This window comes from Hydractinia symbiolongicarpus, chromosome 1 (assembly GCF_029227915.1).
Source record: "Hydractinia symbiolongicarpus strain clone_291-10 chromosome 1, HSymV2.1, whole genome shotgun sequence".
NCBI lineage: Eukaryota > Metazoa > Cnidaria > Hydrozoa > Anthoathecata > Hydractiniidae > Hydractinia > Hydractinia symbiolongicarpus.
Genome location: NC_079875.1, coordinates 31037794 through 31056479, shown reverse-complemented (window position 1 = coordinate 31056479; position 18686 = coordinate 31037794). Strand labels below are relative to the sequence as shown.

General features: G+C 32.7%; 2 protein-coding genes across 2 annotated transcripts in view; both read left to right on the top strand.

Moving 5' to 3' along the window:
- The window catches only part of LOC130630112 (uncharacterized), a 34082-nt gene that overhangs the window by 14425 nt on the left and 971 nt on the right, over positions 1–18686 (top strand). The window lies entirely within an intron of this gene.
- Positions 13577–15857, top strand: LOC130630079 (uncharacterized). Its single transcript, XM_057443478.1, has 2 exons — positions 13577–15143; positions 15268–15857. Exons 1-2 carry the CDS (start codon positions 14837–14839, stop codon positions 15855–15857), a joined length of 897 nt encoding a protein of 298 aa, XP_057299461.1. The 5' UTR covers positions 13577–14836.

The window sequence follows — 18686 nt, the reverse complement described above, 5'->3', positions numbered from 1 at the left end:
TCATACAGAATATTCATATAAAATCAGAACTTTAGAAAAAAATAGACTAGAAAAACAACAAATATCAACTAATATCCTATATAGAGTCTGTGAACATTGACGTTACTTTTCTTTTTGAAGATCCTTAGTTAGCTTCTCCACAGCTTTATCTAGTTAGCTATGTTAGCTTTCTTTTCGGTGACCTTCCTTCTAAAAGCATTTGCTTTAACTAAAAAGTTCATGTTCTCAGATTCTTCAGCCTTGTAGCAGAGTTTTTCAATATCCATGTTCGGTGCATTGATGGATGAGATTAATCTTTTCTTATGGTTTTTAACATTGTTGATTTCTTTTCTTTTTTGGTCTTCCAGATGATGTGTTCCGCCTCTTTGTCTGGCAGCTTTACAACTTTTCAACAGACCATTACTCAATTGATACTCATGCATATCCACATTGGATGATTGTAGGTGGTCATATACAACTCTTTCGCTAACAATAGATTTCTCTTGAAGATTCTCAATCAACAGTTCTTTATTGATACTAAATCCCCGTTCAACAGCAGATTGGCTGTGTGATAATGTAAAGATCACTTTACAGATGGCCCATAACGCTTTTTGATCTTTGAAAGACGGCCTTAGGAATTCATCCACTCTTGATTGCGTAGAGCGATGACAAGAATTTCTCAAGCTCTTCTTTTGCCGAATCTGCCACAGAAGGCAACACATGATGTACCATATTGACTGGTGATAATGAGGAGGAGCATCGAACGATAAAATACTTCAAGGGACTTCTCTCTTGTAGCTTCGATATCAGATTAGTTAGAAAAGCTACACAATCTTTTCGAAAATGATGTATTGCCTTATCTGTTATGTCTTTTGACCGCAAGATAGCTTTTACAGCTGTGCCTGTGTTCACCATGTCAACTGGCAATCGATTCTGGACGTCTTCAACATCAATGTTAATAAGTTTACGAGGAGTATTCGCTTCAGTCATAACCTCCTTACGAATAAAAAGGTTCATGATTTTTCTAGTCATTCCCTCAAGTACATCACTCAAGAAAGGAACCATTGAATTATCTAATTGGAAAGCAACCAAGTAACATTTCAGGGTCGTTGCAACATTCTTGAAAAAGGTAAACATTGGGACCATAAGTTTGTCCTTATAAGCAGCCAATAGAACATCATAGGATTTGCACTTTGGCCGTTTGCTTTTGCTAAGACTCTCCCAATAAGACATAACTTTGACAACATTGTCCCACAATTCAATTGCTCTTGTTGCTACTTCCTCGTCCTCAATCCATCTTGTGGCCCAAAATCTGTGAATTAAATCAAATATTACCAAATTGTTGTTGTTGTTGAGTCTGTTGAACTGTGGCAGTTACTATGAAACCAAAGGTTTTCATGTCTGTTAAATCTGTAAGTCCTGATGATGTGATTAAAAGTAATAGTTAAATCAACTTAATCCTTTCAAACAGAAGGGGTTCTCAACTGTAGAGTTTGATTTATTGAACATTTTGTTGTTAATTGAGCAAACCTTTTGTACTACCTGCAGGTAACCTGCTAATATTTTGCAAGTAAATTATGGCTGAAGATTCACCCTATTAGACTTTTTTCAAAAAAACTTTTACGAAGTATTACTTACAAGAGTCTACGGTATCTATAAACATGTATTAGATCAATGATATGAAAACAAAAATCACGCAGCAATTTTGATATTGAAAATGACCTTATTGCAGGCACCTCAAAACTTGATAATCACCAAGTCAAGGAATATCCAATAAAATTTGTAATTGATGAAGAGTTTAGCATTTATCCTGCTGGGGGAAGTGAAAAGTTCCTGAGCAATAATTCTTTTTGTATCTAACAGGTTAAAATTATCCCTTGAAATGAGAGAGTCTATTGTCAAAAAAGAATGCAGAGTTGATCATAGAAATTTTTTGTAGTAGTAATCACATGAATATGAGTGCAGTTACATTATAATTTGCGAGTTATCAGTAAAAAACAGAAAATTTAATTGAGTCCTAGGACAATAATTCTAGCACGTTGCTAACTTTTACTTGGTTTCTTCTATTCTGACCTTGTAATTGTGCAATTCATATTGTTATTCATCTTATATTAGTACATAAATTATTGCACTTGTTCTTTTTAGTGAGAAATCTTGTCGTGACTCCTCATCAATACTAATCTTCATAAATACTGCTAGTGAGAAATCTTGTCGTGACCCCTCATCAATACTAATCTTCATAAATACTGCTTGTATACTCAAAAATGAGTTAATATTTTAAAAAAATTCTTAATATAGAAGTAAACTCCATCTTCAGAGCATCAATTCCTGAATTTTTGTCTTAAACTATATGGATCATCAAAAATCCTTATTTAATTTGTTTGCGGGTGGGTTCGATTGCACGCATAATCAATAGGTGTAAAAATTTTAATACACTAACCAAAGAGACTTGGCGAACAAAGTCTTTCGCAGATTTAAGGAATAGAGTCATCAGTCAAGGATGAGAATGTCTAAGAGATGAGACTAAACCACCCTTACTGAGATGAGGTGGACCAATAATTGAGCATGAAAGTCATGCATTTTATCGGTAAAGAGCAAGGTGAGAAATAAATCAAGGTATGCGGAGATACATAGAAGACAAGACTTCAGTTATAATTGCAAAAAGAAGCCAAAAGAACCACTTTTTTAGAAGTCTTTGATGGTCATGGTGGTAAAAGAGCCTCAGAATGTGCTAGAGACAATCTTTTTACAAACATGAGAAGCCAAGATGGGTTTTACGATACAGATCTCCAAAAGGTCAAGATGGATATCAAGAATGTCTTCATGAGCATGAATGTCTTCATGAGCATGGTATATCTATAGCTATTTTATTATTCCAGACTGTTAGTTAAATTTTCCATTTTCTAAACGGAACAAAATATTCATGCATGGAATTTTGAAAGTGTAATTATTCTTAAAATACCATTGCAAAACATTTTGTTTTAGACAAACCGTGCGCTGATCCATTCGTGGGAGAGAGACATTTCATGGGAAAGATGCTCCTAGTAATTGTGGACGCATATTCGAAGGTTATTTTGTGGCATTTTTTAGAAGGTTCAGAAGGAAGTTTAAAAATCAACTTTTTCAAAGTTTCTACTAAGTGGGTAAGTACAGAATGGTGTCTGAAGGTATATCTTCCCTGGGAAAAAGCAGTTTTACAAGCACCAAGAATGTGAGCAGAAGTGCAGATTTCTTTGTAACATAGGAAACAAGATTGTTTAGTAATGAAAGCAATTGATGAATCACGCTTTTGAACTTGCAAATGATAAAATCGTCAGAAATAACAAATACAACAGTAAATATATGACAAAAAGGTTGAGTTCACAACATAAATAGTGGTGTTAAGTTCTTCTACGTAACCTGCACAATCAGGCAGCAAGAAGCTCCACAACTAAAAAATATCGATGCTAATGTGTCGGTATTCACTATTCGAGATGGACCAAAAGTAAAAAGACTGCATTGTTAACTGTTAAAGAAATGCAACGACTTTTGTCCAATGCTGATGAAAACAACTATGCAACCAAAACAACAAACCACCGCCGAACCACAAGATTTAGAAGATAAATCAAGTGATGAGAAAGTCATTGCAATTGCTTGTTACGACCATCAACCTTTTAAAATAGTCGAAAAGCTATTAAAGACGACAGTTTAGATGAGGAGGAAGAAGTTGGAGATGTGGAAAATGACGAGAAAATCGTTTCTGAAGAAGAAAGGGAGTAGCGAGAATGGCGTAGGACCACCACTATAAAGTTATGTAATGTATGAGGCTATAGAACTAGCAATAAAGAACTAAAGGCTTTTTTTAGATAGTAGTAACGGAAAGCCAGCTGATGTCTTTCGTTTCAACCTTGAGAGCCGAAATATAGGGACCTTGTCAATGTTACAAAATTTTGAGACAAAGTCCTGATCATGTGAATAAAAGTAATAGTTAAATCAACTTAATCCTTTCAAACAGAAGGGGTTCTCAACTGTAGAGTTTGATTTATTGAACATTTTTGTGTTAATTGAGCAAACCTTTTGTACTACCTGCAGGTAACCTGCTAATATTTTGCAAGTAAATTGTGGCTGAAGATTCAGTGTAAAAAATTTATTGCAAATCCAGAAAACTAACATCGACATCATTGTTAGGGGCAATTCAAAATATTTAAAATGGTAAATTTTCTTCAGTGTTTCCTAGCCATGGATTACCGGAAATTTGTCTTTCAGATAAGGGTCCGTCGGCATTTATTACTAAAGAATTCAAAGAATTTCTTCGAATGAATGGAACCAGACAAATGGATTGGTAGAACAAGCTATTTAAAACTTTAAGTCTCACGTGTTAAAGTCTGCTTAACGTGAAACTGAATCGATTTTTTGTTCACATACCGAATAACTCCTTACACTACAACTGGTAAGAGTTTTGCCGAATTACTTATGAGAAGAATGAAAATTACAAAGGGCGCGCACAATGATAAACTCGACCAGTTAAGTCTTCACACTTAAATTCTAGAGTTTTTGTTTCCTCAAAAGAATATGCTCATATAAAAGAACACAATTCTTCCTTTTTCCAAGGAGATGATTGGCACAAAAACTGAACAAACAAACAGACAGAGAGAGTAGGACAGGACTTCTGTAAAGGGTACAAAGGTTTCGACTCATATTCCTGAACCAAGGTACCCAAATGTCTAGTTGAGTCACCACAAAAGAGGTCTGCAAACAGTCTTCAGCAAGAACTAGACATTTCTTTCATCCATACCTTTTCATCTGTCCTACTCTGGACAATCTTGTGTGACTGGGGTAAGAAGTGGAGTTGTCACTCTCCAAATATAAGACAGTGCTTTGTTTGTTTATTTATTTTTTTTTGACTAGGGTAATAAGTCGAGTAGAATAGTCAAACCCCCTTGCTGACATAAACCAGAAGTTGTGGTGTTGATTGTAATTTACCTAAGCATTTCAAGGAAAAGGATGAAGGTTGTACACCATTTTGCAAGCCTTGTTTGCAAGAGACCACTGCTCTGTCGTTGCAATAAAACCACTTATCATGCATTTGGTTATAAGCAACAGTGTATAATAGCCCTTGTTCAAATTTCCTGAGTGGTTAATTACAACCCTTAAGTTGTAGTGCTTGCGGCAAGAGAATTCACTGTCTATGGTGATAGGTACAGAAACAGTGCTCGGGTAAGATTTGACAGGAGAACTAACCTTAGACACAAGACCTTTGTTATAGGCAAAGCATTTTAATTGCAGAACCAAAATTGAACTGAACTCTGCGACCTCTTCTTTAACTGTTGCAGTTTGGTAAATATTGCAGTAGTGACAGAAGTACGAGTTGACAACTGACAATTCTTCGCTCTCCAAAAAGTTATCTATTAAAGATTGTACAGTCGATGTCAAGGACAGTTGAAGAAATGGACTTACTTGCTCAGAGGTGCTAATATTAGACTGCGATTTTGATTGATTTATGTATGTATGTTTCTTTATTTAACGTTGGTCAAATTTAGAAGATAGCTTTCGCTAATAAAAACCAACTAACGTAACAAATAATAATAATAATAATAATAATAATAATAATAATAATAATAATAATTATTATTATAATAATAATAATAATAATAATAATAATAATAATAATAATAATAATAATAATAATAATAATAATAATAATAATAATAATAATAATAATAATAATAATAATAATAATAATAATAATAATAATAATAATAATAATAATAATAATAATAATAATAGTAATAATAATAATAATAATAATAATGAAAAAAAACATTTTGGGCAAAGATAAATTAAAGTTTACAATTCACATTTTACACTTTTTTTTTTCATCAATTTTTTTTTTACATATTTTACAATTACATAAAATAGAATCCTGGCAGGCTAATTTAACCGTGAACTCTTCAATGGTTGAACTATTTTTAATTTCACGGGGAAGATTATTCCATATCCAACAACTTTGATACAAGATGGAATTTGTACCATAGGTAGTGGTTTTAGCTTTAGGTAAAGTCAAAGAAGGGCCTCTCCGGAGGCTATGCTCACATTGGTATGTGTTAAAACTAAATAAGCACCACATGAATTCAGGGTTCAGATTCTTAATGCTTTTAAACACCTCTATTGCTAAAGTTTTTAAGTGGCGTTGGTGGATGGATTTGTCCTTGTATTTTTCTAAAATGTCAATATAGTCAGCTTTCACTATATCGTATACAACCTTCAATGTTTTATAATGTACTCGCTCTATTTTACTATATGCAGTTTTACTGCAGAACATCCAAATAAGGGGTGCATAGTTAAATTGACTCTGTATAAAGCTTGAGCTGAGTATTTTTGCTTTTGGTTGCGATAAATAAGGTCGTAGTCTTCGTAATGCATGAAGTTTAAAATTTGCCTTCGAGTACAAGTTGTTTATATGTTGATTGAAGTTTAATATATTGTCAATTTGAATACCTAGGAGTGTAACTTGGTCAAATTTGCCTTCGAGTACAAGTTGTTTATATGTTGATTGAAGTTTAATATATTGTCAATTTGAATACCTAGGAGTGTAACTTGGTCAGACTCAAGTAACTGATTCAAGTGGTAGAGTGATTTTATCTCTTGTTTTTTTACTTTTTGAGACTTTTTGTTTTTTTACTTTTTCGTAACCCCACAAACGTAAAGACCGATTGCGTTCGTTGTCCGCGAGAAGCTTTCAATGTTGGATGGAGCAAGACAAAAGTGTTACCACTCAAGATGAATGTAGTTTATTTTGGGGGAACGTACAACAGAGACCATATACCAAGATCAAAAACGGTATAGATGGCGAGAAAGGACAGATTGCATTTTTAATGATGAAGGGAAGTGTTGAGAAATACGAAGTGTTGCGTCATGGAATCCTGATGAATATGAAGGAATAATCACAAAATTCTTCTGCATACGAAGGAAGGTTTAAAGAAGGCATGGCCTTTTTAGAGAACAAAAACTTTCCTCATTTCTTATAAGGAACAGTGGCTTGGGAGAGGGACCTACTATATCATTCAAAACAGCTAAATCATCTACATTTCCAACTTATTTAGAACATCACAAGGTTGATTTATTACAAAAATACAAAACCAAAGTTTACTGTAAAATAGTAATAAGTAAGATATTTTAGATTGTTGAAATCAAATAAAATTAAAACCACCATACACCAACCCACCTATCAGTAGTATGAAATACTTAACTTCAGTAATAAGAATGAAAATTACAAAGTGCACGCACAATGATAAACTCGACCAGTTAAAACTTAAAATTTAATTTCTAGAGGTTTTGCTCCTCTAAAGAATATGCTCATACCAAGGAACACACTTCTTCCTTTTTCCAAGGAGGTAATTGGCATAAAGACAATAAAATGGAAAAAATATCAACATACACTTTCAAGAGCGGGAAAGTTTCAATGTCTTATGTGCCCTTAACAATGTTTTATCAGATCTACAAGGCATTGAAGAATTGTCATTCTCCTCTGACATTCTTTTTCATGTTGTAAACGAACTTTCGCTCTTAAAAGCTACAACGTTAGAAACAGATTTTGTGAATGCAATGTTGCAGGAAACAGTTCTTATCAGGTGGTTATGATCATCAGTTAGTCAACAAGGTAGCAGATTACAAAGCATATGAATAGTATGATTTTGATTTAAGTGACTGGTTCAAAAACGACAGTAACAAAAACTACACTCATTTGCTTTCAGAAATTTAAGTGCAAGCAAAAGCAAGAAAGTGTTTATCTGTTTAAACAAAAAATGCTTTTTAAGGAAAGTTTTGTTATCATAAACAACTGCAATAAGCCTCCAAAGAAGGCATTTGCCCTTAACAGATGGATTTGAATGCTAAAAAGTTATTCCAAAGCAATGAATCTTGAAATAGGAAGTCTGAAAATAAAGACTGCACCTAAAGAAAATAAGCAGGCTAATTATTAGTAGGTATCTAAAATACCTAATTATGCCACATTTTCATATATAGCGTTTGAAAGCCTATTAGCACGTTAAAAGATATTTCTAAAATTGGTATGTATTTGCATAATGTATTACTAAGCTTTAATGAAAGAAAGACTATGTAACAATTTGGGGATTGCAGAGTTCTGTCAGAAAGATTTCCCCAACTTAGTTAAGGCCGAGATATGTCTTGGAAATAATCAACCAACTTATCCATTTGAATTGAATAGGCAAGATAAAGAATTGCAAAGCAATATTAAAAGAGCATTGCAGGGTTCACAGTGCGGAGGTGTGCTAGCTTGTTGGTCTATACCTGCTGGATAAACTTTATAAGTTAATAGACAAAAATCAGGTGGGCCTTTACAGAGACGACAGACTTGCTTTTATAAACAATCCGAATGGTCCATAACTTGAAAACCTTACCTTACGACAACCGAGTTTCTGAACGTTACGTTTGACATGCCTATACATAAATGCTAAATCAAACAATCCTCCAACGATCATAAATCAACTGCTAAGGATGACTAACGAAAAAATTCAAGAGTTTAGTTAGGCAAAAAGCATTTACGAAAACGCACTGTCATGCAGCGGTTTTGACCTTACACTTGTATACGAGCCAGTTAAAGAGAACACGCATTTCTATCAATCCATGAAGGAAAACTTACACATTGAATCGATTAGAGACGCACAAAAATATTAACAACAAATATAAGAACGTTATTTTTCACGCTAGGAAGTCATTTTTGTTTAACAATGGACAAGCATTGATAAAAAGTAAAGGTGGATTATTTGACGGAGCGGAAGTATGCAAGCTTGTCGGAATTTTTTTACTCTACCAGATCTCACATACAAAGTATATTTAAAAATCATGGTTTAGAAATCGAAAAAGGAAGTTTGTCAAAGATAATCTAATGAAAAAAATGCCAGCACGAGAACAAATTCCTTTTAAATAATTGGAAAAGTAAAAATTAGTGTTTAGGGATTTATATTGTCAGTTGACTAAAAAGTAAAACAAAGACTAGAAGAATTCAAAACACGGCAAAGAAAAGTGTGAATGTAGAATAAACTTAAAGGAAAAGACTTAGGATGCTCACATGTAGAGTAAATTCAACCAATTTTATTTGAATAAACAAGACGCAAACACACCTCGTAACTGAGAAATGTTACATATTCAAACGGAAAAGAAGAAACAAGGTAAAAAGGAAAAGCATTGACTCAAAGGAAAAAAAGCAAACGGTTTTTTACGGCTTGACTAAACAAGAAACAAGCGGTAGTAAACACAAACCAGTACAAATATACCAGAGTTTACAATGAGAAGGCCACAAGAACAAAGATATGTGAAGTAGGAGTGCTTTGATTAAAACACCATTCTCAGTAAAGTTGTCAGAAAGACAAGGAAAGGGTCACAACATAAATATATACACTATATACACAGATTCATTGGGGGCATCATATTTGGAATAATGTCATTTTATCAATTAATCACCTGTTGTGATTATCTTCAGAGGTTCCACCTCATCGTCCTCTTCCTTTTCGACATATTTGGTGACCCTTCTTTTAGCTTTAGAGCCATCCGGTCTTGTTACTTCTTGTGTTAATTTTTTAGATTTATTTTGTCTCTTCAAAGCCTTTAACTTTTTTTTCTTCTAATCTGCCTTTCACCACTTGACACTTCCTTCTCAGATTCTGATAAAATTTGTTTTTTCGATTTCTTTGCTGTCCTTTTTTCCTGATATCTTTTTGAGTTCTTATAAATTTGCGTTTGCTAAGATTTTTTTGAGATTTTTGTTAATGTTGTAAAAACGTATATTTGGGGGCACCATTTGTTTGATTGCTATTTTATATTAAAAGAGCGGTTTCATCTTGAAATGTCAAAAGGTTAAGCATAGATGATGTATGCATTGTGAATAACGCCAGCGCAGAGGTAACGTAATCGTTCTTTTCTTTTTAAATTGTTTTCGTTTTCTCATCGATTTGCCGTGTCAAATATCAAATCTTTAATTTTGTTGTAAAAATTTTTTTGGTTAAGTGATGGTATATTTTCAATAAAGGTACTACTGTGTATTTTTGTTTAAACGCTGAATATCAATGGAATAGTGAAGTTGAATGTGATACTCCCGTTACTCCAGTGCTCCTAAAATCAATTGAAATTTTATTTTGTTTGAAATAAATTATTTATAATGTTAGTATATTTGATCTTAGACTAACGTATTATCAGATACTTCTGAAGAATTTGTCCAGTCTTTCTATTCGTTACCTTCGGTATATACTGTTCTTCTTTTTATTTGTTCCTAATTGTTCTATCAAAGTGATTGCACTTCTTAGGTGGTTATTAATTCAGCATATTCTTTCTTGTGCAATGTTACTTATAATCGAAATAATCTCTTCAGCTAGCGCTGTAATAAAAAATGTATGATAACATTTTTCTTTCTCTTTACAGGAAAGACAGACAGATAATGAAGAAAACAGACTTGTTTAATGCCCAGGAGACGTTATAGATAGTGGTATTGAACCTTCATTCGAAACTGTTCAGGTATTTTATTTGATCCTTTTCGGAAATTGTTTGCAGTCAGACTAAAATGATATACTAAAATATATACCAAAATTTTATTTTAATAGTTTATATTTTATATAGAAATTGGGTTATATAACCCAATATACAGAAATTGGGTTATATAACCCAATTTCTGTGCTCTCGTTTAAATCCACTGTTTCGCGTTATAGAGATTAAACTAAAAGCAATGTTCCTTTACTAAATCAGTTTCTATTTAAGGAAAGGTAATTTCACTAAAACTTTTTTAGTTTTTTAATAGGTTAACCCAGATTGGCCGTCAGATATTCATTCTGCGGCCTTAAGTCAAGATGAGTACAGCACTGATGAAGGCGATGACTACGAACAGACTTCATCTTCATCCGCAGCAGAAACATCAGATGAGACTGAATCAGAGAATGAAATCCCTGAAAGACTGAAGACAAAGGCGCGGTTATTTCAAAAAATAAAAAAACAAGATAACAGGGAAAATAATATCCCGAATTTTGATTTCGAAAGTGACCAATCAAGCGATACAGAAGAGTTAAGATAATCGATAGCAAACATCCTTAACGAAACAATTCAGGATGTGGGTATGTATCTAAAAAAGATTAAATGTATGTATAAAGTTTTAGAAGAAAGTACCCTACTTAAAACAATAAAATAAGCGCCTCCTTTTTAGCACTACTTTCAGAAAGTCCTGACCTTCTAAATAAGTATTGAAATATGTATTTTGTTTGTTTTGTTTATCATGGTCTGTTGAAGAAGAAGTTAATCTCCAGCTACCTATGACTAGTAGCACACCACAAGGTAAACAGTTAACTATTTATTTAGTGTTATCATTGTAGTGTGGATGCCTATTATTAGCTTCTCATTTTTAGGCAAGAAACCTGAAACAAAAAGGAAAAAAGAATTGATTGGTAAACCAGGTAATGATTTATTTTACCTTTCATTTTGTTTCCTTTGCACCTTTTAGGTAAACAAAAGTTAAAAAGTACGCGCTGATTGTGTATTTGTTTTATTGGCTATGCTTTGAAAACTAGAGTGAAATGTGATATCTCTCCAAATATTCTATCTAAACACTTTTTTTTAATTTTTTGATTTAGAATTTATCCTATTTGACTTAATTTCAGTTTGGGAACAAGGCTAACGTCAAAATCCTGATTTTTACTGATGCTGTCGGTATATACCTAAAAAACTGGTCTCGTACTTAAGTTTCGACCATTTTCTAACAAGCTGAAGTCAAAAATGATGTACTGGAAGGATCAGCTGAAATTTTGCATGAGACTTGTTTATTTAATTTGAGTACTTGCTCATATTAAGCATATCAAAAAATGCTATATGATAATAATTAAGTTGTAGGTTCAATGTAACCTTGAAGCAAAGCAGAATCTGGAGACTCATAGAGATATGGTTAAACCGTTGTTGTGAGAATCCACTTACACATAAAAATACAAATTTTATTTGATAATTACTAAAAATTCACAGGGCTTAATCATTGTATAATTTTAGTTTACGAAAGAAAAATAAGTAGCTAATTTTTATATATACAATAGTCAACTTGGAACAAATTTCCTGTTTAAAAATAAAGTTCAAATATAAGGTAAACATTCGTTTTATATCGTCTTAAAGATGACAGAAAAATACATTGTTGCATTTTTTGCATGTCTTGGTACTATCAAATTCCTCGGCATGTAATGAGAAGACACAAAAATGAGGAAAAAGTTGGAGAAATTAAAATAAAAAACACATCAAACAGTCTACATGTATGGCCACGGAAAAGTGTATTCAAGAAACGCATTTTTCGATACCTGTCAGTTGACGTCAGTTGATGGAGGGAGATTAGATGCCAGTACCACATCTAGTGAAGTTTTAAACATTCAAAATATCATGAAAGCTATGAAAACGGATGACTTGGCAGCCCTCCTGGACCAGAACATCATTAGAAATGAGTATCTTGCCAAGTAATGCGAGAAACAATCGTATGCCCAACTGTTAGTGAAGAAGTATTTGTCCTTGTTAATGCACTTTTAGGATTTCCTTATTAATGTTGTCTTGTTTGTACGGAAGAGTAAACAGTATAACATATGGCTAAAATGTATGACTTTCAACCTAGTTAAGGAGAAAAAAGAGGTATTTTAATTTGCTTTGTGGCATTTCAACTCGTTAAAATATGCGATAAAGTTCGATCATTGTGCACAAAAAATGAGTCTTGATCCGAATTAAACTTTGGGAAATGTACCAAAGAAAACCTTAACAGAAATAAATTAAGAGATACGAATGTGCTGCGGGTGATAATTTGCAATTGTTAATACTTATAAATACTGGCTATAGCTTAATTTACACGACTCGTTTATCTCCGATCAAATGAAACTCCCAGTCTCAGTAATGCCTGGCGAAACTACACCAGATGTCTTGTCAGGTCAGATACATACAGATTTTTTAATTTTCAGTTTGATTTCTACGTTACAATGCTATGTCAATAACATGATTCCAAATCATGTTCTCCAGACATCAGGTGAAGAAGCTAAACAAGTTAATAGCTACTTGTCACGTGATGGAAATACAACTAAGTACATGCTTTCCCAAAGTAAACAATGTAATTTCACATTAAGAAAATTTATTTATTTTAGTGTTTGACCCTAAACATTGACACTTCTTTAACACCTTTTCATGTATAAATTGTGCCAATTATTTTTTTTTCTTTTGACTAGAACTTAAAAAGATACTGAATCATCAAAGTTAGTCTGGGATAATAGTTGTAACGGTGCTGGCATCAAAACTATTGTGACCACATGACGGAATTAACATTAGACAATGTAACTTCTTTCACAGGTACAGTCCACCACTGTGATACTTGTTCTATTAATTTTTTTACACAAAATATACTCATTTTTATAGACAAAAAAAAACAAGAAAAAAAAACAATCCTTTATTCTTAAATTATTTTTAATTTTGCATATAGCTTGAAAGAGAAACGTTAGCGTCTGTCTCTGCTACCCCTCTTCACTATTTGCTAAAAAGCGGTACCTCACGAAAAATAGCCCAATCAAAGGTAGAGATTTTGGTGACATGACTAAGTCTATTGTTTGATCCTGAAAGTGATGAAATTTAAGGAAAAATAATTAGGAAAGTAATGGTCGTGAAAAAAAAATTAAACCATGATTTACAAGTAACAATTAAAAGAGACTGCCGTTAAGAAAGCTGACAGGTGGACATTACTACCGCTTTAAACGGTCTTTTTTTGTCCTTTTTGACAATATATTAGTAACGAAGAATAAGAATAAGAAGAACCATAGACACCACAAAAAAAGATAATAGTTGACCACTTCCAAAACTGCGTTGTTTAAAGAATTACCACCAATAATAGCTCTATCTAATAACAGTCTCTGCCCAAAATAGTAGCGCAGTAGCCAACCACACAAAATGCAGGATAAGGGAACCCGTAGATTTTTCCACGGACCAATAACCAGTTCTAAATAATGGTGCAATAATTTCCAAAATTGAAAGGTATGTGCCATAATGTTCTCTATATAAAATAGGTTTTCAATATAAATATTGAGCTCCAGTAACTTATTAACACTTATTTGCATATAATGTAAAAAAGAATATTTCGCAACACTTTTGTTAATTGACTACATATTCGTCGTAAAAAATAATTTTGCTAATTTATAAAAAAAGTAAAAGAAATAATTTAAAGAGTTAAGGGAAAAAAGATCCGTGTTTCAAATTTACACTTACAGTACTGTGAAAAGGTTTGTTAACATCGTGTTCGTGTAACGAGCGTGGTGCACACGAACCACGATAAAATCGTGGTCTTCGTGTATAAGAAATATTCAAACATTCTATCGTGGCCACCACGCTAATATAATTATCTCCACGAAGGATCGTGTGTCCCACGATCTTTTTCGCGAGCTCCACGATTTATATAGATTTAATTTTTTTTCTTTTCAAAAGCGTCGGTAATTTGTTTTATTGAGTTTAACGAACGGACGCAAATAAATGTTTTGTACGAAATGTTATTTTGTAAAGAAAAGTTAAATTTGTCTGACCATAATTTAATTTCAGTTTTTAAAACTTTAATAACGCCCGTCTCAAACACATCTCATTGTTTTGCCGATATTTTTTTGCCAAAAGAACTCTGTTCAAGAAAACGTTGAACCGAAAATATATGCAAAATATTTAACAGTCATTAAATTAAAGTAGATTTTAAAAGCGTATTTGGTCATCGAGTTTTTCTTTCTTTTATGTCTTATCTATTTTGCCGATGTATCTTTCTCTAATTTTGTCGGCGTCTTTAAAAGTCAGGTGAGCAATTAGTTTCTCTTTGAAAAAAAAAAGTTAAATATGGATGCTCTGTTTGGCGAAACCATTTATACAATTTACAAATCAAGACATGGTGCTTCCAAAATATTTCAGACAGCGAATAATAAATCTTAAACAAAAAAGAATGACCTATACGCAGATTAGCAAAATTATTGAAGAGGAAGATGGCAAAAAGATTTCACGGCAAACAATATCAAAAATTGTTCAAAGATTTAATGAAACGAAATCGCTAGCGCCAAAACGAAAGAGTGGTCGAAAAAGAAAACTTACATTAGATCATCATAATTTTATTGACAAATGCTATGAAAACAACGATGAACTAACTTCAGTTGGTGAGCTTTAAATATTTTTTAGCGTTTTATTACCCTTAGTACGAAATATTTGCATATGGAGAAGTTTAACGTTTTCTCATTTTTTACATAAATAATATAATTATATTTTTTTATATATTTGTAGATGTTCAAAAACTTGTTAAAAGTGAATTTCAGCTTGACGTCTCGTCATCATGCATTCGACAAGCAAGACAAAAAATAGGCTGGACCCTAACTGGTCCCCGCTATTGCCAGTTGGTGCGTGTACCGAATCAAGTGTTAAGACTGGAGTTTTGTCAGAAACTTCTTCGGACCAATGAGCAGTTCGAAGACGTAATCTTCACCGATGAATCAACCATAATGATGGATAATCACGGAAAAATATGTTTCCGTAAAAAAGGCCGTCTTCCAAACTTAAAACCCACTGCAAAACATCCTTACAAAATACATGTATGGGCGGGTATATCAAAAAGGGGGCCTACGGATATCTTATTATTCACTGGAATAATGAGAAAAGAATTCTATGCTGATGAAATTTTACAAAAAGGATTGCTGCCATTTATTCAAAGAGTTTACCCTGATAGACATCGTTTTCAACAAAATAACGACCCTAAACACAAAAGTAAGATCTTTTTAATTATTCACTCTGATGAGAACTTCGTTATAAATCAAATATACATGTATTTTACAAATAATTTTGCAAGGATGCCATTAACGAGTTCGGAAGACGAATGAACAAAAAAAATTAATATTTCTTTTAGTTTTTTAATATTATAACTACTATTGTATTTTATACGCTTTTTAAAAAAAATATATATTCTTACAAAAATTGCACTTGACAATCTTTATAAACCTTCGAAGTCTGAAAACATAAAAACTTTGATTTCTTTAGCACCCTTCAACGCGATTTTATTTCTAATTCTATTGGTGCAGAAAATGCTTTAAAACTTCACATAATTAATAATTAATTATTCAATAACAGAAGCTACGTGAACTTTTTATGAACGTAAAATTAGACACATTATTTCTTAATAAAAATTAGTTTATAAGAACATGCTGAGCGTAAAATCCCGCGCAATAATGAGTCTAAAATTCATGAAAAAAATATTATTTTCAAACATTTTTTTAATGATCAAAAGGTCATTTTTGTCTATTTTATTTGTACAGAAAATGCTTCGAAACTTCACATCATTAATAATTAATTATTCAATAACAGAAGCCACGTGGACTTTTTATGAACGTAAAACCTGATGCAGGTATTTTGTTGTTATAAAAAAATAGTTCATAAGAACGTGATCAGCAGTTCAATGCGACTTTATTTCTGAATCTATTATTTTACTTTTTACGAACAGATTTTTAATAGTATAATTTTAACAATCTATTTAAAAATTTTAATATTTTGGAAGAAAACAAATAAGGAAATTTAAGGCTGAGAAAGGGTTACGAAAAAACTCTTATAAAAAACTTTAAAAAAATCAACTCGCCCCCAGGGTTGAAGCCCTGGCGTGGAAAAAGAAAGTGTAAAAAAAATACTAACCTCGCTCTTTTAAAAAAAATGTATAATAACCAGAAATCGCCAGATAATATTAGACCTGTTTCACCAAGTAATAAAGCGTTAGCGACAGTAAGGTATATATGTTTAAAAACCGTAAGAACAAGTATCTTGACTTTCATATTTTTTGAAGCGCAACCATGGGAAAAGAAGTGGATATTCTGCGTAAAAACTTCCGTATTGTTATAAGAACGTATAGTCGTATAAATTTTTTTTCATTTGACCTTAAAATTTAAATTCATGAAATAAAGTCGCTTGATTGTATATACCATGCTTGTGACGATGAGTAACACTAAAATGAAACAACCTTTATAACATTTATTTAGAACCGAGATGCGTTTTTTAAAAAAAAATAGAAATAAATTTGTGAAAGAATTATTTAAAATTTTACAGTTTTATTTAATACGCTATGGACGGCGCTTGATTCACGAAGGATTAAAATCTTTTATATAGCTAGCCTTATAACAACGAATTAAAACAAAAAAATGTTAATTTATTTTTTTGCCGTCGGTTTTTAATTTAATTGATAAACTAATACGGTCTTTGTTGTTTTACAATAGAAGTCACGATGTAATATTTAATTTTCGTTCGTGTAGTCCACGAAACATGATCGTGAGGTCCACGATTTTTAAAAAAATACGTATCGTGGGCTATCGTGGTTCGTGCGTAACATGAAATAAACACGAACCACGATGTTAACAAACCTTTTCACAGTACTGTAGCTGTAAGTACTTTTATTTAAAAAGATTTTGAACTCCCAAAATCTGTGATTACTTGGATGCAAGCAAGCCAGGCTGTTGCCAAGACTGCACAGAATTAGGAACGAACCCAATTTTCCTGATGCTTTTTTAAAAAGGTGTTAATATTAAAATATTCTTTTTAGTTTTCCCTTATTTCAGAGGAAACAGGGCGAATCAAAAAGGCCCAAACGATTAGGCCCATTATGTTTGAAAATGAGATAAAAATTGAGTAGACATTTAAAAAGAAACATCCCAACAACAAAAACGTATGCATTAAAATTGCCAATGATTCAACAATCCGAAAAAAAGACATTGTATTGTTTAACAAAGAACAATCAGCAAATGATTCTTCCAAAGTAAACAAGATAACAAAAAAGACAAACCTTCGTCTCGCTGCAGCCATCGTGATGTTAATGTTATTACGGAAAATTACTTCAGACATTAAAAGAAATGCGCTGCAATGACAAATGGTCTGTTCCACTGTCATTACTTGAAGTGGAGGAGCATGAAAACTATAATCTTGTTTTTTTTGGACAGAACTGTTGCAAAATTTAGAAACAACAGTATTGGGAAGATATGTCGAACTGAAAAGTCATGCACATCGCATCTCGATTTTTCTGGCAATTGAAAGGGAAGAAGGACAAAGTGTTTGGGGTATCGAGGGCTGTAAGACAGGTAGAAACAACAGTATTGGGAAGATATGTCGAACTGACAAGTCATGCACATCGCATCGCGATTTTTTTGGCAATTGAAAGGGAAGAAGGACAAAGTGTTTGGGGTGTCGAGGGCTGTAAGACAGGTACATGAGGCGAATAGCTCATTGTTATAACCACTTTAAAGTAAAGATGTGTTACATGAACACAAGGATAGTCATGACATGTCCAATTGGCGGAATTTTGACTGTCTGGCAAGTTCCATCGACTACAGAAAAATCAGCAGGAATGACATGAATGCTGGTTTGAAGGGAAATCTTTATTACCTGATCAAACGAGCAGCACAATTATTGCAGTTCTACTTGTTTAATAAAGGTAAAGATGAGGAAGCAGAATGAGTTGGCAGGTTGTTAGTTTTTTGGAAGAAGTGGAAGCAATATTTTTTGCAGATACTACTTACAGGCTAAGCACAACAGACAGATAATCTGAGAAAACCCCAAACAGTCCCACTTTAAGAAGATTTAACCAAAGTTCTGGAACATGTGATAAAGAAAATGCAAGAGCTGCGCTCTGCCTTTCATCACTGGCATTTATTTTATAGAACTGACACCAGTATCTA

Excerpts from the sequence above, each read along its gene's own strand:
- LOC130630079 (XM_057443478.1), top strand. The coding sequence starts at position 14,837 with ATGCTCTGTTTGGCGAAACCATTTATACAATTTACAAATCAAGACATG. Across the intron at positions 15,144-15,267 it reads CGATGAACTAACTTCAGTTG|ATGTTCAAAAACTTGTTAAA; the intron begins GTGAGCTTTAAA and ends ATATATTTGTAG.